This window comes from Hemibagrus wyckioides, linkage group LG13 (genome assembly GCF_019097595.1).
Source record: "Hemibagrus wyckioides isolate EC202008001 linkage group LG13, SWU_Hwy_1.0, whole genome shotgun sequence".
In the NCBI taxonomy this organism is placed as follows: Eukaryota; Metazoa; Chordata; class Actinopteri; order Siluriformes; family Bagridae; genus Hemibagrus; species Hemibagrus wyckioides.
This window is the reverse complement of record NC_080722.1, coordinates 14,987,739-15,013,492: the sequence shown is the minus strand read 5'-3', so window position 1 is coordinate 15,013,492 and position 25,754 is coordinate 14,987,739. Positions and strand designations below refer to the sequence as shown.

Below are 25,754 nucleotides of genomic sequence, written 5' to 3'. Positions count from 1 at the left end.
CTTGAGTAACCTATTTCTTTTGGCAAGCGCACGCTTGTATTACAATTGCTATGTTCAAATGCAATTAACTGCATACAATTTTGCCATTAACTATTTGATAAGTATGTTGTAATTTAGATACCAAAGCAGTTATCGGTCATAAAAAACAAGGAAAAGCAATGATGTGAGCAGAAACGTGAACTATACTGGCGCACAGCGCACTGAACCAAGGAAGCAAAGAGATGCAAACTTCCCGAAAAAAAATCCACACATACATACATTCATGCATATATAAGCATCAAATAAATAAATAAGTAAAATTATACAGTTTGATCTTATCTATATGCATATAAGGTAGATGATTGTCAGATTTATGGACAGAATATTTCGTTATAGCACTAATGCAGACCGCTTGCTGTCCGTGCGTAAAAGACGTGCCATAGCCAGACCAGCTGTTCTTGGTTCGGAGACAACTGCAGACAGCAATTCCGTAAGTAAAGCAAACGTTATTTCCGACGCTGAAAAAGCATCCTATGCGTGCTTTATTGTTCGTTTTCAGATTACGCGTTTTTTTGTTTTTTTTAGCGCACTACTTTAAGCGCACCTAATACTCGACACACGTAGGATTCGTGCTGATCTTTTCGATTAAATTAAATAGAGTCCCAACTTCCTATAAATCCTTAAAGTCATTTCAGGTCAAAGACAACAGTAAACGCCAGGAGAGAGACGCGGTGGTGACGTCAGGAGGCGCGATGCGCCGGCGGGAACGCGCATTTCTCAATCCCAGTCTCTGTTGCGCACCTGCCAAAATCACCTCCACGTAACGGCGCCTTCACGGACTGGACAGGCGCGATGAATTTCAGCCGGTCTCGCACTTTTGCAGGCGCACCCCGGAACAGCAACTCGGGCTCCGCCGACGAGCTGGTCATCACCTCTACTTTTGGCACGCTGCTGTCGCTTGTTTACGTAGTTGGCGTTTCGGGAAACGTGTACACTCTGGTCGTGATGTGCCACTCGATTCGCTTCGCCACCTCCATGTACATTTCTATCATAAACTTGGCGCTCGCGGACTTGCTGTACCTCTCCACGATCCCATTCGTGGTGTGCACGTACTTCCTCAAGGACTGGTACTTCGGAGACGTGGGCTGTCGCATACTGCTCAGTCTGGATCTCCTCACCATGCACGCAAGCATCTTCACGTTAACCGTGATGTGCTTGGAGCGCTACTTGGCCGTGACGAAGCCTCTGGACAACGTGAAGCGCTCCAAAAGCTACCGGAAAGCCATGGCTTGGGGGGTATGGATACTGTCTCTGCTCTTAACCATGCCTATGATCATCATGGTGAACCAGACGAGCAGAAAGGCCGCGGACGGAAGCGTGAAACGCATGTGCGCTCCTACTTGGGCACCTCAGGCGTATAAGATTTATTTGACTGTTCTGTTTTGCACTAGTATCATGGCGCCTGGCCTTATCATTGGCTACCTGTATACCAGATTAGCCAGGACATACCTTGAATCACAGAGAAGCTCGGCTCTAAACAAGGGCAACAAGCGATCACCTAAGCAAAAAGTACTTATAATGATATTTACGATCGTGCTCGTGTTCTGGGCCTGCTTCCTGCCCTTTTGGATATGGCAGCTTTTGCCCCTCTACCATGAACCCCTGGGCCTGGCTCCTCACATACGCACGTGTATTAATTACCTGGTGGCGTGCCTGACCTACAGCAACAGCTGCATTAACCCGTTTCTCTACACGCTGCTCACAAAAAACTACCGCGAGTACCTGAAAAACCGCCACAAGAGCTTCTACCGATACACGTCCTCGTTTAAGAAGCGGCCGCCGAGCTTGTACTCGTGGGGAAAGTCCGGGTCGTCGAGCAATCAGTTCGAGTTTAACTCGGAGACGCTGGTCATGTCACAGCTGAAGGTGCAGTGAAGGGGTGAGGAAGAGAAAGATGACCAGGAGACATGTGAGGGAAAAACATGGCCATGACCAGGTAAATATTTAAGTGTCATAAAATCAGCTTCATACAAATTTTGTAATAAATCAAAAAGTATGACAAAAGAACATATTATTGGTTATTTATATCATAAATATATTATGTATTATTTTGTTATTCAAATATGCTATTTTTATTTTCTTCTTCACACTCATTTTCCAATGAATACAACTATATATTTATTGATGTCCAGATCCAATACATGTCCAGGTCCTCACATATTTGCATATGCATACCACAGAGGAGCCCTTTTAAATCTCTTGAGCCACTATATCAGTTTCCTGTGGCATGCAGTTCATCCGTTCAGCTTTTCCTTTTTATTATGAGAGATTGCTATGCACATATCTTTGTCACTGTGATCAGTGCATCATTAAAAACATGATTTCACAGCCCATTTTGTGGAAATACACAAGGAATTCTAGTTTTAACTCCCAGTGCGACAAATGAGATCTCATTAGTAGAAACCCAGAGTGACACAAATGTCACCCTTTTCCAGGAACTGGTGGAAATTGTGAATCTGGTATAATTAAGGTGTTGGTGTCCATACCAATTTCCTCATTCTAGGCTAACCTGAATTAATTAGACATGTCGCACAATTGTCCTCCTTTAATGAAGCATTATTGAGAATTTCTAATGGAGTGTATGTCTGTGGTAATATCTGTAACTGCCACATTTACAGCTGCTTTTTTTTTTCCAGATATTGTTTAAGCATGAATTAAATCACTGCTACACATTCATTCATGTATTGCAAGCAACTCTGTCAATGGATCAACATTTGCTGATCTGTGATGTCTCTTTTACATATACATAGATAAGCTGGTGGTATAATTCCATATAGATGTTTGTGTAAATATTCACACCAATCCTACATACACACCTCTGCCCAACAGACATGTTCTCCACTATAAGCATGTATTGATCCAGTCCGAACACAATCAGTATACTAGAAATGCAATCCAAATAATATCAAACATTCTGAGAGCTCAATTAAAGAATTTTTTTTTTTTTTTAAATCTATAAAAATTTAATAATAGTTCAATAACAGTTCTTGACTTCAGCCTTGAAACATAATTCCTTTTGCAGTACAGAAAAAAATAAATCTGCTCTTCATTCTACTGTCCTCTTTTCTCTCTGACGGTAACAAGAAAAGGAACAAGAAATGAATTCAGCAGTCTCCAGGTCTCTTGAGATGGCAAAAGAACAAAAGCTCACAGCTAAAACCTGACGTTTTCATGCAGCCATCAAATTTAAAATGGGCTGAAACCCAGTCCAGGGTCAACGTAGTGACTTGGATTTAAAGCAGTCCTTGGTGCTTGGCTCTTCACTAGAAGACAGTTTAAGCATCGAATGCTGGGATTGAAAGAAAGTGGAATATTTGAGTCAGAAGTACATACTCACAGTCTCGTTTTACCCATTGGCTCTGTTGGGAAAACACTTATTAACTAGTCACATTAAATAATAATAATAATAATATTCCCTGAGCTGTAAAGCAGAACTTTGGGTAAAAATAACATACTAATTTATTATTAATTTACTTATTAAATTAATTTCACCTTTACCGAAACAGTCTGTTAGATATTCCTGGAATGAATTCTGAGTTTATAATGATCTTCAGCAGTGAGCACTTTTATAAAATAGCTCCTCTGTGATTTCAGTGTAAACATGCCAGTAGGAGTCTTGGCTTACTAACTGCTTAAGCCATACAACCACCAGGACAGCCATTAAGTCTATTACTGCACAAGAGGTGCTGGCTTTCAATATAGTATTACATAGCTCTGAATAAGAAAAATTATCACACTATGCTCTCTCCACTTTCGAGCTATCAGTAACCACATCTGAACAGATGTATGAAGTATCCAAGCTTAAACCCATACTCCATCAAAGCAACTGCCGGTTTTTTCAGCAGAGGCAGGAGAAAGTGCGATGTCTTGTCTTGTCAGTGTCTTGAGGTCAATCTTATAATACGGATGTACTGAGATTAACACAGATCTGAAAAATACTGAAAACTTTTACCACCTCAGAGGACAACATGCTCCTGTGGTTTGAAAATGCTTTATCATCTAACACAGCTGAAAGAAACTCACACACATCATTTGTCTCTAACTACAGCAACAATGCCTTCTTTCATATGGTGCTCCCCTGGCCCACATTGTGATGGGAAGTGTATATTCATCAACTATCTTCTTTTGATCAGTTTTCTTGTTTTTATGACTTCTGACAGTTTTTTTTTCCTTCACTATGTGCAGGATTTTGTGTCAGAATTTCACTTTAATCCCATTCATTTTAAGAACAACTGTAACTTCATTCAGCTGTAACATGAAGCAACTTCAGCTCTTCAAAGTTGAATGGCTTTATAATGGAAATAAATGACCATGGTTTTGCTCAAGTAAAGCATATGGCTGCACCACCATTGCAAACCTTTCACTTATTATCAACTTGAATGATTATTTTGAAGCAACCATCACATGCATATTAATACAATAGGTACTTAATTAATGCATAGTTCATCAAGTAATATTACGGTCACTTCTTATCAACCTGGTGCTGACGTACAGCTTAGAACTCAGCCCACACTTAGACTATGAATCCATCAAGTCAAGAATAGCACTAAAATTCACACGGAAATCACCCGCATGCTGCACTGGAAATGGAATTGTAGATTGTGTGGTTTTATGATTCTGAGGTTTTGACTCCTAGTGAATAATAAAGTTGAACCAGAACCACATACGATACACACATGCAATAAAACCGCTATGATACTTGACACAAAAGCAAATTACACAAGATGGTACAACACACTCATGCGTCGTCAATAGCCTCATTCATTCCACAGTTACATTATGACAGAGCCATGAAATAATGATAGACTGCAGACTGCAGTTCCATTTGAGTCAATTACACTTAACAGATGTTAAATACTGGTTATCACTTTGCTCTTAGTTTAGCAAGGAGCTGATTATAGCATACCAGATGTATCAAAAGAGGAAAAAAAACAAACATATAATGTCATGCTAAAATACCAATATAATTAACTGTAAGTCTCCAGATGATGGTTAATACTTTTAGTGTTGGTTCAATAGTAAGGGATATGAAACAGATCCCCAAAACAGCTTCGGACAGATATGCTGCTATAGATCTAAGAGAAACCTTTGGATAACCCTCTATAAATAATTTAGCTGTTTCCATGGATAACCATCAAATCTGCTTGGTTGAATTATTTCTCAGAGAAACTTTTCCTCTCACATGTGGTCCCGGCATCATACAGACACAACCCCACTCCATGCCCAGTAGAGAAAGCAAAGAGATCAATTGAGGTTCATAAGTTCAGCTCAGCATCGTAATCATTCACTCAGCATGCTTCACATCCATCAGCAAAACCTGGGCTATGGCACTGGATTTATACAATCCTAACCAAGAGACCACAGAGAGAATTTTCTGCCTCTTTATTCAGTCACAAACACTTCTACCCAGAATAAAACGTCTCACATTTCCACATAATGCACTAATCTCAAACTAAATGATCCTGAACTTGTTATAACCAAAGCTGAATTCATTTTGTAACAAATATGGTGGATGACAGTTCAGTACAGCTGTCACTGGGTTTCTGTCTTTTAAATTCTGGCGTGAGACAGTGAGTCCCTTCATGTAAGCTTTTAAACATGTTTAATATTTATGATTATAAGTCGTCAGCTACATCAGAAGTGTTTAGATGAAATGTTAAAATCTCCATGCCAGTGGATAAATTGGGAACATGATACTTGGTGAAAAGCCTAATATCAGGACGCCTTTGCGATTCTAGGCCCTTAAATGGTGTAATGTGAAGAAATGGAAGAAACGGAGAAAAAAAAATCAGTTTTGAGGTCTTAAAAGCTCTGTTTAATATTCTTAACTGATGACAGCAATAAAACAGTGTATTAAGCATAACTACGCTCAATTAAATCTGAAGCACTGGGATCAATAAATGACATTTATTGCAAAGATCATTTAGTCATGAATTGAATTGGCAGAGTTAATTCTAGATCAAGATGTACTTTCCAGGGAGCGGGCAAATTGATGCATTTCCGTGCGTGTCATGACAGTAAAAGGTCTTGGCGGAATATTTTGCATTAATAAACTTTTCCAGCACGGCAGCTTGGTTAGACCTTCTACTCCCTCTGTCGTAGGGAACGTGATAGACAGATAGAGCTACTGAAATACACTTTTTCAGAGGACAACTTTTTCAAAGATTAAGAGAAAATACATTACTGTGCCATTGTTCAGAAATTTTCGCAGCAAAGTCTAGGAAAGGTACTGAAAGCTAAATGCCTGCAAACGCTTTTGAATAGCTCTCTCAGTAGGCCATGAGCGATTTGAACTTTATGAGCAATTTCATTCATACCACCTGTTGAGAATTTCCACTTGTGCTGTTTGTCCAATCTGTGATAACTGATCCAACTGTGACAAATGGGATACGGCCAAGAAGGTGTTACATAGATGGAAAAAAGCAAGCGGAGAAAGCCAAAAGCAGAAACACAGACGCGATGATGTTCCACAGGAAATAAGATTTCTGAAAGGGCGAAATTATCTTTTCAATAAAATAAAGAGCAATTATTACTCGTGCAGGTATCGTGGTTCTTCCAACATAAGTTCTTAATGTCTGTATTTTTTCCCCTGAAGAAAAGAAAAAAAAAAAGAAATTTTTAGCTGAAAACCTAAGTATCTTCTCTTCTTATGTTTTTGTCCCAGGGCTCCAGCCATCTCAGAAGGACCCTATGGTAAGCTGGGATCAGCGATAGCATAATCGGGGTCACACGTGAAGGACACAGTGATGGCGTAACGTGTGCCCCATGCCACTTTCTCCACACGATGGAGGTTCTCGGAGCCTGAGGAAAAGAAAGACACTCGGCCTGCGAAGAAAAAGAACGTGATGATCACAATGGGAGCGTTTTTCCATAATTCCAACATTCAACCTAGGGCAGTGAATCATAGCTTGTTTTCAGTTTGTGATTAAATGTATGTGATGTTTTAAGATGTAACTGGTAAACAACACAGAGAAGCTGTGCTTGTGATGACTCTCTTTGGAAAAGCAGCGGCAGAAATTCCCAGTGCGTCTCAGGACCGTATTCACGCAATTTGAAAAGATGCCGGCTCACTGGCCACAGTGAAGCGTCACCGAAACCAATTAGACAAGTGTGTCTGGGTCTGTGGCATGAAAGGAGACATTTAGAACAATAATAAGATGTTTATGTAAATTACCTTTGCTATGTCTTATGTCTGCATGACTCTGACCTTCGTAGGCTGCAATTTAGCATGGAAATTCAATTTAAAAAAAAAAAAAAAACACAACAACTGGTGGTTATGCATTTACTGAATTATTGAGTAAAAGCTGTTTATTCGTTAAAGCTATGCAATTCAAAAAAACTGAGAGCCAGGTTGTAGTATTACGGATTGCACAATTTACGAAGCTGGCTTGGATTTTTCAGTGAATGGCAGCAATAAGCAACAGCAAACCTAATAACCATTATAGTACAGAGAGCTATTTGTGTCTAAGAGGTTTTAACATTAAACAAGATTACTATTTAAACACAGAACTAGTTATATTGTGGATAAAGAAGGATGTGTAATGGTAGGATTAACATTAACAGCACATGCCTGAGCTTTACTGCGTGTGCAGTGGATCACTGACTCCACAGTGGGTCATGAAGAATAGAGTCCATGAATTTTTATTTCTTATCTTTCAGTCAAACTGGAGTCAAAATCACAACCAATCATTCTGAAAGCTGTTATATTTATTATTTAGTTCTTATAGTTATTAACCTGTTTGTCAACCAATTTAAGTAATTCAAACCTTAATAACTGAAAAACAAGTCCATCTAGAAAGAATGTAAACTTCAGTCTAATGTGTTGTGTTCCTTAATAGTGCCTAACAATTACTTAATTAATAAAAACAAGTAAATCACGCCATTAAGCAGACACACAGACTTCCGGGTTTCGCAGATGAGACACTTTAAATGATGGACAGCTCTGGTTTATATCTGTTCACATGACCTATGTGTTAGGCCTAGGACTTTTAGTGAACTGTTTCTTGCCTTTGGGTTCTTCTTTTAGAACAGTTACATTTTATGGTGCAAATTGCCATCCAAGAATGGAAAGACGATATATGGATAGACTGTGAGTCCTATATTTTGTAATATAGAGGCAAATGAAATTTTAAGTACTCTTTCTGCTGACACTTTAACATCACAGAGTAAAAACAATAAAACCCGGCAACATCCAATACGAGTAATATCCCCAGTGTAAAGGGGAAAAAAGAAAACAATGTATAGTCGATTCTGTAAATTTACATACGACTTGCAGAATCTGCAAAATGTAAAATGGGATCATAAACATGGCTTTTTTTTGTATTTTGTAATGCCCTGAATAAGCTGTTTCACAAAACAGATGTTTTATACTTAGATCCATTCAATCATATCCAAAACACATAATATTTCTAAAACCACTTTCTCTGATATCCCTCTTTTTGGACAAGCACCGAGGCAAAGACGTACCCTCACAGTGCAGCTTGCTGCCACATTTGATTTAAGAAGTAAGAGGCAGGAACACACTTTTCACTTCCTGTAAAGAGAGTGAGCACTGAAACAGTGAGGCTCTCCGTAAGGGCTATGCCAGGTTGTCCCCTGTGGCTGGCTGCTGTGATTCACCAATCTGTGTAAGCAGCTGTTCTCCCCAACCCAACCACCATCATTACCCCCCCCCCAACCCAACCCCCAATCCACCCGCACACCACACCACCCAATCGCCTCCAGCACCATGTCCCAGTTTCCTCACTGTGATGGGCAGATGTGCCATTTTTATTTAACACCTTTAGCATTTCCACTCCACTGAGGCCTTTTAGTTCTCTTCGGAAGCTTTATATCTATTTCATTCATTGACCTGCCGCCCTCTGAACCTCATATCTATGCTCTTCATAACCACTCTCCATCAGCCATCATCCAAAATCTCCACCTCCAATTTTCTGCCCGGTTTCTCAACTGGCTAATGCCTGTGGTTGTTCCCCTCCTCCCCCTCAGAGGGAGGCTGATTATTAGTCACACCATTGCTGAGCTTACTGCCAGGGTAGTAATTACCTTAGTGAAGTTCATAGGTTCATCATCTGCCCATGATTGCTAATCAACACAAAATGACTGTCTCAGTACAGCCGTGCAGAAAACTGTGGCTCTTGTAGACTAAACCTTTAAACCCGTCATACAGCTATTCAGAACTGACAGCGAGGACAATAACCTGAACATCAGTGGGCTGATGAATAGAGCATGTCCAAAGTTCTTTCAAAACTGAAATATTGTGAAATATTGCAGCACTTGAGTTTTTTTTTTTGGTTTCATCTGTTTTGAGAACCAGAAATGACACAGACTGGAGAAACCCGTCACTGTGTGATTGGGGGGAAGGTTTAAGCAAAAGCATATCAACTAATCTGCATTCGCCCATCGCCTGTCTGCAACTTTCCAGGTGCTCATAGACCATTGAGTGACAGATCACCCCCCTTAAGCTTGCTCCTGTGTAGTACGTGCAGAGCGAGATGCAGATTTGCAGTAAAAAAAAAAAAAAAGACAGCACAGTCTCTGAACACGTAGTTTCCAGAAATAGACCTACTCTACGAAAAAGCTTTTCATATAATACATCAGACCGTAAGACAGATGCGTGCCTTTCTGCACTGGTCAGCCTAATCAGTCGGCTATTTGCGGATCGTATCAATATGCAGGTTTAGTGAAAGGTTACATAAAAGAATGAGTCAGTAACATAGGTTTGTTCCACAACATTCAGTACTCTAATGAATGATAAATGGAAGAGCGAGCATTCACAATAAAAACAGCCCAACTGGTATGACTAATACTCTTGTGTTTCATTAAACATGTAATGTAAAAGTACAAAAGCATGATGACGGTTGTGTTTTTGTCCCTCCCTTAATAATAGTGGCTTATTTAATGCTACTAGTAAACATGTACATTAATATACACATATACCATGCATTAGTGCATAAAGGAATAAAAAATCAAGATGTCAAGATCCAGGTATCTGGCATCAGCTTGTGTAGATTTTGTTTTCTTTCTTCCAAAAGCCACCATCAGTATTACAAGATCTTTTGTAAATCTCACATGGAGACAAACGCAGAGAATGTAGTTAATATTGTTCTCAAAGGACAGGAAGCTATTTTGAGCCCCAAATGCAGAGGCAGGAACATCGCATTTGTTCAGTCTGAGAACAATACCGCTATGAAAACAGACTTTCAACAGTCTAGACACACACAAAAAATGTTTTCTAGCAGCTTTAATATTTAAAAATGTGTGTTAATAAGATGTCTAGCTGTAAAGCGAGCCTCAAATCTATGACTTCTTAAAAAGTGCCATACAAAAGAAACATCTGTAACTAAACCAAAAGCGAGCTGACGTATACCTTTCTGGTTAACTGATCCATTATACTACATTACTGTCAGGATGCTAAGTATTCAACCAGTATATAAGAGCAAATTTGGTCTCACAATTAAATTATTTTCTATATATGCATTCTCAGGTTTACTACTAAGTTATTTCAACAAAATGTACCTGCACGGGGCTCCACTGTTCGGTTGCGGTTTATGTCCATAAAGATGAATCTCCCTCCTATAAAATCCACACCATAATCTGTTAGGTAGAGCAATGAAGTGTAGTCAAAGGAGCCGTACGTCACCTGTAGAAACCACAAATTTTCTCATTCAGACTATCTTCCTGACATATTCCAAGCAAGTTTCTTCCCCCCACCAAAAAAATAAAATAAATTTCACGGCTACATCAAATAAATTACATGGAATGATTTGCACTGTGAAACGTTTTCTCCTTAATCTAATATAAATAAGTTCTAATTTTCCTTATCACACACTGACAGTTTCCCGTTCCTCTGTGTCCATGAGATTTTTTTAGGGGGTTTGGAACATCCAGAGTATCCAAATTGAATGATTCTCATATTTCTAGAATTTACTTTTACTTATTTAAGATTTGACTTCATTGAGAACTCCTTAAGGATAGAAGGAGTCCTGCTTTGGCTGTTTCCATAATTCCATATTCGGGGAAAATAGTAATAGTCAGAATCCGAGTTGAACATTTTTTAATCATACTTCACGGTTAAAAAGGTCCTTGCTAATCTTAAAGAAGCAAATGGTGCCAGCACATAAAATTACATCATGTTAACACCAGAGGGGTTTAATAAGTTCTATGTAAATGGAGGAGGTCTGGGGGCAATTAGAAAATGTGTGGCGGGGGGTGATGGAAGTGAGGAAGATTCTGAATGCAATTTATAAGGTTGGATCATAAATACACAGTAAACTGAAATAATGAATAGACAAAAATGATGACCTGGTCACCTGTATCCTTGGACTTGTCTGAGTACAGTGCAGTAAATCCAGTGTGTGTGTGTGTGTGTATATATCAGATTTCCCCACCGTATATAAAGCATTTATTTACGATTCTTGTTCACTACAATGGCATTCAAGTAATCAAAAGTAATTTAAAAAAAAAAATAAGTAAACCAACCGTTTTATAAACTTATTTATTAGCGATTAGATTAAGGATTTGAGAAGGGTGAGCTCATCCCTCATCAGCATGCTAGGAAGCATCTTGGGTAAGTGCTGGAGAACACATCTGCTCCCCACATTTATTAACAAGGTTTTTTTTTCAGAAACAGACTGTGGTGAGCTCTGTACAATGAGAAATTATATATTAACTCTGACTGAAATGCACCTTTAAAAATATTATAGGATTCAATTAGAAATGCTGACTTCAGTAAACAGATGTATTTTTTTTTTCCCCCTCATGTGGCTCACTGGCCGCTCCGATTATCTCAGGCGATGATGCTTTTGAAGTCAGGCCAAGAGTCAAGCAGTCCCCCTCCCCAATTAGAGTGGGAGAGAGCAAATTGCATCTCCATTAAAACACACTCCGACTTTCATACCCAAGCTGTACAAATCATCCAAATATCAGAAGATAATTGAAGGGAATGTTGAAGCACTGCATTAAAAGCACTATGTTGCAACTATGTTAAGATCACAAGAAAGCAGATGTTACAGGACAAACAATTTCATTCACACATTGCAAGGCAATATTTCGTAAAAAAATAAAAATAAAAATAAAACCCACCAAACCACTGTGAAATATAATGTTTCTTTGATAGCAACATTATTAAGAGTGGTTCACCACACAAACAAATCATTATGCAGAGGTTTTAGGGTAAAAGCAGCCCCTCACAGGTATTTTCACCCTATATTATACATTTACAAGGAGAGACATTGAAAGGCATCAGACTTTTAGTCATAGTCTGCATCACTGATCCCCACACCCTGCTTAACTGAGTGATTTTCCTGCTCTAAAACACCCATGTTGACTATGGAAGGATTGTTTTATTTCACTCCTCCCAATCACTTTTGCTGGATACTGTCTTGAGGGCAGGTTGAGACTTTCCAACAAAATCAATCACATATGACAGAGTATTTACACTGAGTATCACTAGAATGAAACCATGTTTACTGTTTTCTCCTCACCTCATGCCATATAAAAATCTGATTTGACTATGTTCAGAGCTTTAGGTAACCTTTCTCTAAAAATGGGGACAGATTTCTATAATAACTTCTTACAATGTGAACGTTTTCTGGTGACAGATTTCTATTATACCTTCTCCTATTGTAAGTGTAATTTCTATACATTTCTAGCATTTTCTGGTGAAATGCTACATAACTGTTCGAAGGGTTCAGTAGTTTCACAATGTCATTTCCATGTTATTTCTCAGTAGTGTGCTGTTCTCAGTTAACTATGGTGGATTAGATGGTTTAACACTAATACACAAGACATGGAGCTCATGCAGCTACTGTCTGAATTGTCTGGAAGTCAATGACAGGCTTTGTTATTGGCCAGTTTAAGGACACAGTGTCTGATGATGTTATAGTGGGAATTATCTATCCAAAGTCAACACATAGCTGATTGTGGTTCTCTTTTATTGAGCTGAACAGCTGTCTACTGTGGATTCTGCCACTGTTGCACAGAAATCAGCAACCAGAAACCTACTCATGGCAGTGGTTTAGGCTCTGGGTTGTTGATCGGAGGATTGGGGTCCAAGCCCCAACACATCCAAGCCCAACTGTTGGCTCAACTCATAGCTGCCCCTGCGCTCTGACCCCAACTTCCTCAGCTAGGATATGCGGGGAAAAAAAAAGAATTGTAATGTATGTGTGGTGATAATAAAGGCTTCTTGCCCTCAGTTCCTCTTCTTCTTCTCATTGCCTCGAGGTGTTTGAAACAACACAGATAGATGGATAGATTTGGTACCCTGTGCTTCTGAGTGTAATTATATATGTGAGGTTTAACTGACATCAGAATTTGATGACCATCAGAAAGATGCTGGAGTTAAAGCTATACTTGTTGAACAAGTGTTCAGATAGTTTAGAGGTCTGCTTTTATTGGTTTTGATCATGACTGCAAGCAAGTGTAGAAAAGAAAAACAGTCAGCATTCAGATTTCCTTTAGTGGTGTAATGATTAGATTTGATTCATGGTTCACAATTTCAATACGATTCTCAGGATATTTTGAACAAAATTTGAATAAAGAAAAATGATGGTGCATCGTAAACACTATAAAACTGCATACATGCTTGTCTGTATAAAACTAAATAAATCAAAAATGCCTATCAAAAGAGATTAATTAATGTATGTAAATGTACTACAGGTGCACCTTATCTTAAAAATAAATTAATTAATAAATTCGCTCACAAAAATTGATTGAATAAACAAAATATCTGAACTAGGGAATTTCAAAAAGACTTACTCAATCATAATGATGTGAACAGCAGAAACAGAGCTCCAAAGATGGTTAAAATGGACAATTTCTTCAAACTATGTCATAGGTAAAAACAACTGAAAAGCTTTTTGTAACCATTATAACCATTGTAAGTGTATACTGTTTAATGTGTGTTGGATGTTACAGTCTGGAGCTATCAGACCATCAGCTATCAGCATGCTCTCCAAAAATGGAACGTGACCAGTGTGCTGTCTACATACAGTATTTTAACTGCATGGCTTGTGCAGACTGGGACCTCTGGTGTTCAAACAATGTAACTGCATTACATGAATAATTAATGGCATGAATAAATAAATTTCTCAATGTGAATCGCACATTTCCATGATGCACATTGTCAGGATTTTGCACCACAGTGTTACACCCCTAGTTCCTGTTAGATCAAATTGTGTGTGTGTGTGTGTGTGTGTGTGTGTCACCTTGTCAATATGTGGGTGCCAGTATTCATCATGAGGGGTCTTAGCACTGGTGCTGTTGATGCGGGAGAAGAAGGTGGGCTTGGTGAGGTACAGCTGACTGGAGTCCAAGCCAAATGTTTCAGCAATCACCGTCTGAATGCGGCCACGCACGACCCTGATGTGGAGGAGGACAATTTCATCAGGAATTCATGAGTGTTACTTTTTTAAACCATGATTTTTAGCAACATCACATTAGAAGAAAAAGAAGAATGTTTGTGTATGTTAAGATATTAATATTTAAATGATGATATATTCTCCATAATAAAGGTGTTAAAGTCTAATCATTTGTATATATATATATATATATATATATCCCCTCCCTTTCATTTTAGAACCACATCCAACTATTTTCACAGCTAGCCCCATAACACACTGATCCACGCATATTTCCAGACATTTGTTCTAACTTTTCCAGATTGCTTTGCCAATCTTTGCCCATTGCCCTAGTTTTTGTGAGGTATTTGTCATAAATCTGCCAGATGTTGCACACTGCCTTCATCAAATCACTGAGATATAGAAGGCTGTGACAAAACCTCTGCCGTTTCTCTTTGACTTTGCATTATCTTTTGGATAAGCATACTCTGAGATTTCATTTCAACATCTTTTGCACCGATTAAATTTTTCTGTAATTAATTTGTGAATGAGCCTCTGACTGAATTGAATTGAAGATATACCTGTAGAGTTCAAAATCCTCTTCGGTGAAGATATCTCTTATTTGGTCATTAAAATATCTGGTGGAAAAAAAAAAAACAGATGAGCCAAATAAATTGTGTTGCTCCTGAAAAATCCTGTTATTTTTAAAGCTTGGAGTAAAAGGATTGGTAAATATCTACAGGCTCAGTCCAGACACACTGTGGCCTCCTGAACCCAACAAGACATGTTACACAGGGAAAGCGAACACTGTGAGGCTGCAGTGTAACTCCACAAAATCCAGGTGTTAAGGGTAAAGGGGAACTTTTATTTTGGGAAATAAAAGTTGTGCTCAGTTTCCCAATAAAACGGCAGTGATTACACAGACTTTGATGTGCAGATGAAAGACAGGGTGAAGCTACGCTGCATTAGCTGTGAGACCTAATAAACCAGCTGAACAGAGGTGAGTCAAAATGCAGGGTTTTTTTACGTACTGTGTAGTGTGGTGTGGTGACGCTGACTTAATTTGCTCACCTGTAGATATTGATGAACTTTCTCCCCATTGACATAGCTCCAGAGTGCAGATCCAGAATGGATGCCTAAACACACACACACACACACACTCAGCTGATCAAATAATTGGAACCATACAGTTGCGTAGGTTTCATGAAAGCAATCGCTCCGTTGGAAAACAAAGAAGAGCGAAGCCTCCCCACAGAGCTAAATGAATCCTCCAGATGAGATAAAAAATGCAGGCTATTTGGTACTGGTGCTTACAGTGTTTACCGTCTCTCTGCACTTCAGTGTGATTAAGTCTGTTGCAACGGCCCAGCAGATGGATGTACGGCAGCTGTGGGATTCTCTGCGCTTAAGTCTCAGCATAACACATTAATAATTCCAGATGAGTCTGGCTGAAGCCCAAACACACACTGCTGCTCCACCCACAGCTCGATACAGTCACACTTCATAAAAAGATGCCTTGCATGAAGAGGCAGTGAGGCTGGGTTAGTGTCTTGAACCATAAGCCTCGTGGAAAGCTGACAGGATTTTGTGCAGTCTGAAAAGCATTCCAAAAACACCGGTGGCAATATTTCTAAAAGGCGCCCTGAAAGCTGTAGAATGGAACAAAATGTCGGAAAACTGCAGCATTATTATTCTTCTACTGCCTGTCATTGATTTTTTTTTAAGCACTAAGCTATAAGCTAGGATGAAAAGATCTGTGGTTTTAATAGTGTTGCTTTAGCAGCAGGAAAGTCCAGTGCTTAAGGCATTTATTATTATAATGACAAGCTGAAGAACCCTGAAAGCTTCCTTTTCCCATTCTGAATATAGTAGCTATGATGAATCCTGACATTACCGTGCTGCTCAAGTGATCAGAATTAACTTCACAAAATTCTCTCTACTGCTAAAAATCTCTCACCATTTTGAACTATTCATTTTTCATGCTTGCTTCTCAGTAAAAGTATATGTGACATTCAAATTCGTTCATTTTATTTCTTTTAATGTTTGTTTATTTATTTATGTATTTATGCAGGTCTACTGCAGACAGGAAGAGACTGGACAAGCTAATCGGGAAGGTCAGCTCAGTTCTGGGGATACCCCTGGACACAATACAGGAGGTGGGAGAAAGGAGGATGGTAGCTAAGCTATCATCCTTGCTGGAGAATGACTCTCAGCCCCTGTATGACACAGATACGTCTCTGAGCAGCTCCTTCTCCCTACTGTTATCAGACTTTACAATCAGAGCTGCTCTCAGTCAACCAGTCGCCATAATACACGCTGTTCATACTGATGGTGTGTTCTAACTGCGAAATAACCTGTCAACATAATACACACTGTGAAATTACAATAATTAAAATCCTGTGCAAAACAAGAGTGCAATAACAACAATTTAAGATGTGCAATAACCAAGTGCAATTGTTTGTTTGTGTGTTTTTGTGAAATTATTATTGTTGTTATTCTTATTTTTCTTCTGTGTATAAAGATTTCTTTATCTTTTAGCTTCATATTTGCACATTTTCTTCTTTCGTTAACGTGGCAATTTCCCCACTGTGGGACAAATAAAGGTTTATCTTATCTTATCCAGTTTTGTCTTGGAGCTGAGAGAGAAAACTACGTCAGCATGAGGATAAACACAAAGCATTGAAGATGAACACATTATTTCTGAATGAGAATAAGAAAAACGATGGCTTCGAGCTTGGCATGTGCTGTTAACCAAATCTACTTATAAATAGGTAGATGTCGTATAACTTCATGAGTTCTCTGAATATGTGGAAACAAACTGAGCATAAAAATGATTGGAAGCTTTTAAGAAAAAGTTGGAAAAAGTTCAAGTTGGCTTGAACATAGACGTGTTGTCTTAAATAACAGAGTACACATGTCAAAATAGGTGCTTTAGAATTAAGCTCCAGGACGTTCCAAGCTCTTCGTAAGAGACTGTGTTGGCCTGAAAAATACACCGTTTGGATTAAAATACCATTTGCGCATTTAAAAACTTGCGTGAGTTATTGAGGTGATATTAACTTGGGTGATGGGTTGTGGGGGTCAGGTGTAGGTCTCCATCTGAGAGTGGTGATTCATTTAGTTTAGAAACGTTCGAATCAACAATAACATCTAAAAATATTGAATAAATTATGCTAGTATTTTTGGTTCAAGGTTGTAAAAATCTCTACACTCTTCAACAAACAAAACAATTTAAACCAATCCTTCGAGGAAGCTATGTGTGGATTAAATAAAAAAAAAATTGAGTATAATATTTAACAATCTGAAATACATCATGAAAGTCAGACTGATGAGCCTAACATCTATGTTCGTCATATTAATTGCATTTTTAGCAAATGGTCTCGTCTAATAGTATACTGCCCCCTTGTGGAATTCACATGGAAGTGCACAGAGGACCAATTTGTCACCTGTTCAGACTCTAACAGTCAGCTCACTGTCATTACATGTTTAAGCAAACTTGTAATAAAATTACAGACTGAATCTACGAATAAGAAATTCTACTCACGCCTCCGTCTGAACCCCCAAGTGCCAGGCCCTTTTCCGCTAACCTGTGGAATCCGAGAGAAGATTTTATTGCAAATGTGTGTGCAGTTCACTTACATGTGTGTGCAGTGTGTGTGTGTGTTCACCTCTTCAGTGCCCGAGCCTCGTCCGCCGTTACGACGCTGTCTGAAACGGCTCGGCCGCACTTCATAGGTGTGCAACCTGAAGACAGAACATCTTCCACACATTAACAGATAGTTAGTGACTTCAACTGCTCTGTTGTTAACAACATTTTAATATTATGATGTGACAAGACTAGGTTACAGAATAAACATCTCGAATTAACATCTCTAACTGGTTCCGTGTGTTTCCATGACACGGGGTATCTGGCCTGTAGTGTTTTCGCTGCTTCCAGCTCTTATCCGCATGCTGATTTACTGCGTGTGAAAGATGTAGAGGCTAAACCGAGCCGGGAAACTCGTTAAATGCGGCGCTTCTTTTGTTCGTGGTGCTTTTTGATGCCAGTGTGAGAGCCTTTAATGACTTCCATATGGAGTACTCTGAACTAAACCCAGACTGTCACTCATAATCAAAAAAGGATCATATCAGAGATAAATGCTGTGATCACATGCAGTCACATGTTCATTTTTATTCTTTTTATAGGGTAGAGGAAAGCTTTTTAGGACTAAGCCCAATATTTAAATTTAGCATTGCCTCTTTCCAGGTAGAAGGAGTAGAAAATATGTGTTAGCAAACCATCCAAAAAAAGCTCCTCATGCAAGACGCTATGTTGCTTTACAACATGACTCACAATATGCACTGTCTATATGCACAGCTAATCACTACACAAACAAATAAACTAAATCCTATTGTCTTAGTATGGCTGATATCTGTAGTCAGAAGAAAACTCTCAGCCTCCTTTCCCCTGGCTGATCATACAGTGGAAATAAAAATAATCTGACAATAAAATATCTCTTTGAATGCTTCCCAGCGTTCTAACAGTAGCTCTTGTACTGCCAGAAATATAAAGCGAGCTCCTTCACTCTCCGTTCCTGCTCTCCAGGTGCTGATCAGGATTGTGTGCTTCAATATATCTGAACTCTCTCATCAACACGGAAAGTGAAGCCTGGTTTATTATAATAAAACCTGCATGCGTGGTCAGTGAACCACACTGATCTGTGCAGTGATGGCTGTTATCAGATCGGGGGGAGGTGTATAAAGCCACTTAGAGTAACAATTTTAGTCTGGAGTGGAAAGAAATTAGCAGATATTAGGAAATCTCTTCCTACGCTGAGGCCTGGGATTAAGATCAATTCCCAGAATTTTCTGTCAGGGTGAAAGTGTTCATAAACACCCAAATATTCAGGCAAAAATTTCAGATATGTCTTAAAGTGTAAACTGCAGCACAGAGAAACACATCTGTGCTTTTCTCACAGATTTAATCCGAACGCAAACTATTTGGATCATTTCCAGTGTGGATTTGCCATGTATTTGATCTCCAGAGTAAAACAGCATGAAAACAGGACATACATCGTAAATATAAATAAAAGCACATTTCTGTTATAAAGTGCTTCAAGTCAGGCCAATTATCCTGCATTTGCTCACATCTAATCACAGTTTCATCTAATTTTGCTCTCAGTATACTTTCAGATGTTGTTTTTCCTGAGATTTTGAAATATTATGATTGCTATAGCCATGATTTTGATATACAATAATCATCACACAGCCGGCTACAAAGTATTAAAAGAAAAGTCAGCCATCAACGACTTGTATATTACACTTTATCCATACCATGTCTATTTTCTATTTACTTTGGTTTTCTAGATTACCCATAATGCTGTTTGAAAAGCTGCTGGTATCTGGTAGCATCTAAAGAGAGTAATGCAGCAGAGCTTCAGTAGTCTACCCAGCTCTCTCATTTCCTCATCTCTACTCACTAACAACAACACCATCCTGCTAGTCATCTCACAGATATTTAGTAGGTCACTAGCCGAGCCGAGTCTCTGCTGTAACTCAGCACAACTGTGTCATATTGTAGCTGCACTGTAGACTGAATCTTTGAGCTTAATTTTGGCTGTTTCCCAGATTCTACATTAGTCAGGGGTGGAGGGAGCATGGTGGCTTAGCGGTTAGCATGCCATGTGAGTGTGGTTTGTACGTTCTCGCCATACTTCAGGGGTTTTCCTTCGGATACTCTGATTTCATCAAATCATTGAATTCATTTATATGGAAGAAAATGGATGAATGTAAACATGTTGGGAATGTGTCTTGCTTCTAGCTTTCTTTCTGCTGCTTTTACCACAAACATTTGGTGTTTTTTTTAATTGATTTACACCAACTGTCATACAGTTTACTCCAAGGATTAATGCCTGCTCTTCCTCGGCTTCTAAGAGAATTTTTATAACACATCTTCCTTCAGTATTATGTATTGTTTTAAGAATATAAGAGTAATTGACTGTAAGATTTAAAACATTGCAATTAAGTAAAGAAAATGGTGGGCTAGGCCTTCCATGTCTTCAAAAGTACTATTACGCAGCTCAACTAAGGCCACTTGTTTGTTGGTGTAGTCCAATATACTCAGAAAGATGGATCGAAATAGAGAGAGGAATGATGGACGAGCTTCCACTACCTGCTCTTCTTGCCGATAACAAACTAAGAACTAGATTGAGTAAGGAAACAAACCCATGGATCAACTTCTTATTTAAAATCTGGCACCAAATAAAGAAAATGGGTGATTTGGAAGATGCAACGAGAATATTAAGATGGTGTGCCTATGATACTGACTTCACCCCGAATAGAATAGATGACCGTTTCAGAATATGGGCTAAGCTAGGTATTACAAACTATTATACATTGTTTAACAAGGGTAAAATTCAAAGCTTTGAATCATTAAAGGGAAAGTATGGGCTTAATCAGAGCAACTTCTATAGATATCTTCAGGTAAGGCATTATGTTGAATGTAAAATTAAATCAGAAGTATTGAAGATAGCAGAGACAGGAATAATAAAGGTGATCTTGTCAGGGTCTAAAGCTCAGCCATGCAATAAGATAATTTCTAAGTTATATAATGGATTTCTGCAAACGGTACAGGAGAACACATTATATGTCAGAGACAAATGGAGAACAGAAGGAAATCTGAATATTTCAGAGGATAACTGGGGGAAAATTTGTAAATCACAATGGGAATCTACAAGTTCAGCAACATGGAGAGAATTCGGTTGGAAGAATGTCGTTCGGTTCTTTAGTACTCCTATACAGAAGATACACAGAGGAAATAATACTGACTGCTGGAGATTGTGTGGGGAAAAGCAAGCTAACCATTATCATATATTTTGGGCTTGTCGAAAACTTATCCCTTATTGGCAAGAAATCAAAAGGAATCTGGAAGCTGTTTTTGAAATGGAGATCAGTTTTACTGGCGAATCTTTATATTTTGGTAACATCATTCTAGAAGGGGGAAAAAATAAGGATAGAAAACTGATGTTAATTCTTCTTGCAGCTAGTAAAAAAGCAATTACTAGAAAGTGGTTAAAACCAGAGTCAGCCACAACTGAGGAATGGATTGATACAGTGCATAATACAGTGAGGGATAAAATTATTTGATCCCTTGCTGATTTTGTACATTTGCCCACTGACAAAGAAATGATCAGTCTGTAATTTTAATGGTAGGTTTATCTGAACAGTGAGAGACAGAATAACAAAAAAAATCCAGAAAAACACATTTCAAAAAAGTTATACATTGATTTGCATTTTATTGAGTGAAATAAGTATTTGACCCCTTTGCAAAACATGACTTAGTACTTGGTGGCAAACCCTTGTTGGCAATCACAGACGTCAGACATTTCTTGTAGTTGGCCACCAGGTTTGCACACATCTCACATCTCAAGGAATTTGGGCCCACTCCTCTTTGCAGATCCTCTCCAAGTCATTAAGGTTTTGTGACTGACCCTTCAGCTCCCTCCACAGATTTTCTATGGGATTAAGGTGTGGAGACTGGCTAGGCCACTACAGGACCTTAATGTGCTTCTTTTTGAACCACTCCTTTGTTGCCTTGGCCGTGTGTTTTGGGTCATTGTCAGGCTGGAATATCCATCCACGACCCATTTTCACTGCCCTGGCTGAGGGAAGGAGGTTCTCACTCAAGATTTGACGGTACATGGCTCCGTCCATCGTCCCTTTGATGCGGTGCAGTTGTCCTGTCCCCTTAGCAGAAAAACACCCCCAAAGCATAATGTTTCCACCTCCATGTTTGACGGTGGGGATGGTCTTCTTGGAGTCATAGGCAGCATTCCTCCTCCTCCAAACACGGCGAGTTGAGTTGATGCCAAAGAGCTGGATTTTGGTCTCATTTGACCACAACACTTTCACCCAGTTCTCCTCTGAATCATTCAGATGTTCACTGGCAAACTTTCTTTAGCAGGGGCACCTTGCGGGCACTACTGGATTTCAGTCTTTCATGGCGTAGTGTGTTACCGATTGTTTTCTTGGTGACTATGGTCCCAGCTGCCTTGAGATCATTGACAAAGTCCTCCAGTGTAATTCTGGGCTGATTCCTCGCCGTTCTCATGATCATTGAAACTCCATGAGGTGAGATCTTGCATGGAGCCCCAGACCAAGGAAGATTGACAGTCCTTTTGTGTTTCTTCTATTTGGGAATAATAACACCAACTGCTGTCACCTTCTCACCAAGCTGCTTGGCGATGGTCTTGTAGCTCATTCCAGCCTTGTGTAGGTCTACAATCTTGTCCCTGACATCCATGGACAGCTCTTTGGTCTTGGCCATGATGATTGCTTCCTTCTGTGGACAGGTGTCTTTCATACAGTTAACAAGCTGAGATTAAGAGCACTCCCCGAGAGTGCTCCTACTGTAATCTCAGCTCCTTACCTGTATAAAAGACACCTGGGAGCCAGAAATCTTTCTGATTGATTGGGGGTCAAATACTTATTTCACTCATTAAAATGCAAATCAATGTAGAATCAATGTTTCTGAAATGTGTTTTTCTGGATTTTTTTGTTGTTATTCTGCCTCTCACTGTTCAAATACACCTACCATTAAAATGACAAACTGATCATTTCTTTGTCAGTGGGCAAACGTACAAAATCAGCAGAGGATCAAATAATTTTTTCCCTCACTGTATATATGCAATGGAAAAATTATCGTTCTTATTGAGAACTCAAACGGAAGATTTTTTTCAGATTTGGAGTAAATGGATGGACTACATTAAACCAATACGCCCAGATTTTTCCTGAATTGTAACAACTGCATTGTAGGCAATTTCGCACGAATTACCACATGTTGTAAGAGTTCCCCTCGTTGTGTTGTATATAGCTGTTAAGTGGAAGAAAATACAACACATATGTTATATTTTGGATATTTTCTTTTTCTAGGGTTGGGGACATACAATATTCTGTATTGGTATTTAGGAGGTTTTTTTTCCCTTCCAACGTTTGTATTTTTGATTCTGAGAAGTTGTGTATGCCCTTGCCTATGAATGTATTTTCTTCCTGAAAAAAAAAAAAAAAAAAAGAGTAATTGACTGATACAGGCTGCATTTGTTAAATGATGTATGAATAGCGGAGATCTGGACCCTCCACTGATCAGAGATCAGGTGTGTTAGATAAGGGTTCGAGCTAAATGTATGTTTAATGTACATTGACCAGGCATAACATTATGACCACCTGCATAATATTGTGTTGCGTCCACCTTTTGCTGCCACAACAGCCCTGACCCATCATGCACTGTGGATTCTGACACCTTACTGTCAGAACCAGCATTAACTTCTTCAGCAATTTGATTTGAACAGTAGCTCGTCTGTAGGATCGGATCACACAGGCCAACCTTTGATCCCCAAGTGCATCACTGAGCCTTGGCCGTCCATGACCCTGTCCCCGGTTCACCACTGTTCCTTCCTTGGACCACTTTTGATAGATATTAACCACAGCAGACTGGGAACACCCCACAAGAGCTGCAGTTTTGGAGATGCTCTGATTCGTCTAGCCATAACAATCTGGCCCTTGTCAAACTCGCTCAAATCCTTACGCTTGCCCATTTTTCCTGCTTCTAACACATCTTCGAGAACAAAATGTTCACTTGCTGCCTAATATATCCCACCCACTAACAGGTGCCATGATGAGGAGATCATCAGTGTTATTCATGTCACCTCTCAGCGCTCATAATGTTATGCCTGATCGGTGTGTATAAAATAGATGCATGTAATAATACCTGGGAAGTGCTTGTATTTTTGATAATCTTCAGAGCACTGGACCATGAACACTCTGGGCTGTGTGAGTACTTCCTCTTGGGAGACCATAGTCTCTGTGTTGTCATTAGTCCAGACTGAGCAGAGCCAGGTCAGAAGCGCAACTGTGCCAATGAGGGCCAGCAGGGGCACAATGTATCCTCTGTATGGTGATTTAGTCTGGCTCTGTAGGATCACCCTGCCCCGAAAACATACCACAGTCTAATACACTTATAGATATGATCTCTCTCTCTCTCACACACACACACACACACACACACATATATCTGTTAGAGATGCAGAGTATATAAAACCCTTGCCCTTAACACTTTGTTATTCACATTATAGGCATCATAATTCACCATGCACTGCACTACATGTAGGCTGCTGCACTAGTAGGCTACAGTGTGTATATCTGGGATTTAACCCAGACTAATCCCAGGTGCTGTTTAGCGGATGGACTGCTTGATGGTGGGCGGGGAAAGCAGGTTTTTTAGATGTAAAAAGAATGTTACCTTTTAATTTGTTTCTCAAAGGGAGTTGTGTCTGCGGTTTTAACGTTTCCTCGGCGTTGCACAGCCATTGTAAACTTCACCTAATAAACTGAAATGGTAGGAAACCATTCATTCCACCTTGGTCTACTTACTATTCCGCGCACAGGTTGAACACGGAGCGCTAAGGGAAGCTGCTACACTCACTGTATTTCCGCTTTTGTATCATTTCAAAGCAAAAGTCACAACAACAAAAAAAACCACGACACAAGAAATTGACCATTCGGGTTTCTAAAGATTTGTCTGGTCAATAAAATCATACGAAGACTGTAGAATAGATACCGCAGTAGAATTCTCCATTCTCTATCTGATTATTCATTTGAACTGCAGCTCTGAAAATAGCGCCGGCAATAATGATTGTATTAATGCGCTCGTTGTAATGTTAACATTTCTGCAGTAACACATCACTCACGCGGACTTATATGGCGGACACGCAACATAAACTAATATCAGTTTGCTGATATACTGAAGCAAGATTCGGCTTTCTGCTGAACATTTTTAGAAAAGGAGTGTTTAATGTTAGAGCTTTCTATCATTTTCTATTCTGGTGTTTCAGTAACATAAGACGTTTTTTGTTTGTTTTATTACAGTTGGTACTACCTTGTGTCATATGTCACAGTGTCATTTGTTAAATAAAACGTATTGCTTATCAAGTTGCTGGTGAGATATAAGAGGAATAAAACACTTCAGGAAAATATTACTGAAAATTAGTGAGGTATAAGGCCACCATCCACTTGATACACTGATCAGTAATAAATAACATTATGAGCTGTGAGGGGTGAAGTGAATAACACTGATTATCTCCACATCATGGCACCTGTTAGTGGGTGGGATATATTAGGCAGCAAGTGAACATTTTATCCTCAAAGTTGATGTTAGAAGCAGGGAAATTGGGCAAGTGTAAGGATTTGAGCGAGTTTGACAACTGCCAAATTGTGATGGCTAGACGACTGGATCAGAGCATCTCCAAAACTGCAGCTCTTGTGGGGTGTTCCCGGTCTGCAGTGGTCAGTATCTATCAAAAGTGGTCCAGGGAAGGAACAGTGGTGAACTGGTGACAG

The 25,754-nt window shown here is 39.3% G+C and overlaps 2 protein-coding genes across 4 annotated transcripts; one reads left to right on the top strand and one right to left on the bottom strand.

Annotated features, from left to right (window-relative positions):
- The first annotated feature begins 470 nt into the window (after positions 1–470).
- On the top strand, positions 471–6,840 carry LOC131364084 (urotensin-2 receptor). Its single transcript, XM_058407153.1, has 2 exons — positions 471–1,975; positions 6,704–6,840. The coding sequence occupies exon 1, from the start codon at positions 832–834 to the stop codon at positions 1,912–1,914; it is 1,083 nt and encodes a 360-aa protein (XP_058263136.1). The 5' UTR covers positions 471–831; the 3' UTR covers positions 1,915–1,975; positions 6,704–6,840.
- On the bottom strand, positions 5,541–24,997 carry uts2r2 (urotensin-2 receptor 2). Of its 3 annotated transcripts, none has more exons than XM_058407154.1 (9): positions 24,658–24,989; positions 24,127–24,341; positions 18,050–18,140; positions 17,926–17,968; positions 15,453–15,517; positions 14,963–15,019; positions 14,250–14,403; positions 10,558–10,681; positions 5,728–6,864 (listed from the first exon to the last, which is right to left on the bottom strand). In XM_058407154.1, exons 1-9 carry the CDS (start codon positions 24,723–24,725, stop codon positions 6,728–6,730), a joined length of 954 nt encoding a protein of 317 aa, XP_058263137.1. In that variant the 5' UTR covers positions 24,726–24,989; the 3' UTR covers positions 5,728–6,727. The 3 variants fall into 3 exon arrangements, with proteins under 3 accessions (XP_058263139.1, XP_058263137.1, XP_058263138.1); XM_058407155.1 differs by having other exon boundaries at positions 5,773–6,864; positions 18,050–18,125; positions 24,658–24,985; XM_058407156.1 differs by lacking the exon at positions 10,558–10,681 and having other exon boundaries at positions 5,541–6,864; positions 24,658–24,997.
- Between the last annotated feature and the right edge of the window lie 757 nt (positions 24,998–25,754).

Excerpts from the sequence above, each read along its gene's own strand:
- LOC131364084 (XM_058407153.1), top strand. The coding sequence starts at position 832 with ATGAATTTCAGCCGGTCTCGCACTTTTGCAGGCGCACCCCGGAACAGC.
- uts2r2 (XM_058407154.1), bottom strand. The coding sequence starts at position 24,725 with ATGGCTGTGCAACGCCGAGGAAACGTTAAAACCGCAGACACAACTCCC. Across the intron at positions 24,342-24,657 it reads TTTGAGAAACAAATTAAAAG|GGTGATCCTACAGAGCCAGA; the intron begins GTAACATTCTTT and ends TTTTCGGGGCAG. Across the intron at positions 10,682-14,249 it reads GGCACCCACATATTGACAAG|GTGACGTACGGCTCCTTTGA; the intron begins GTGACACACACA and ends TGGTTTCTACAG.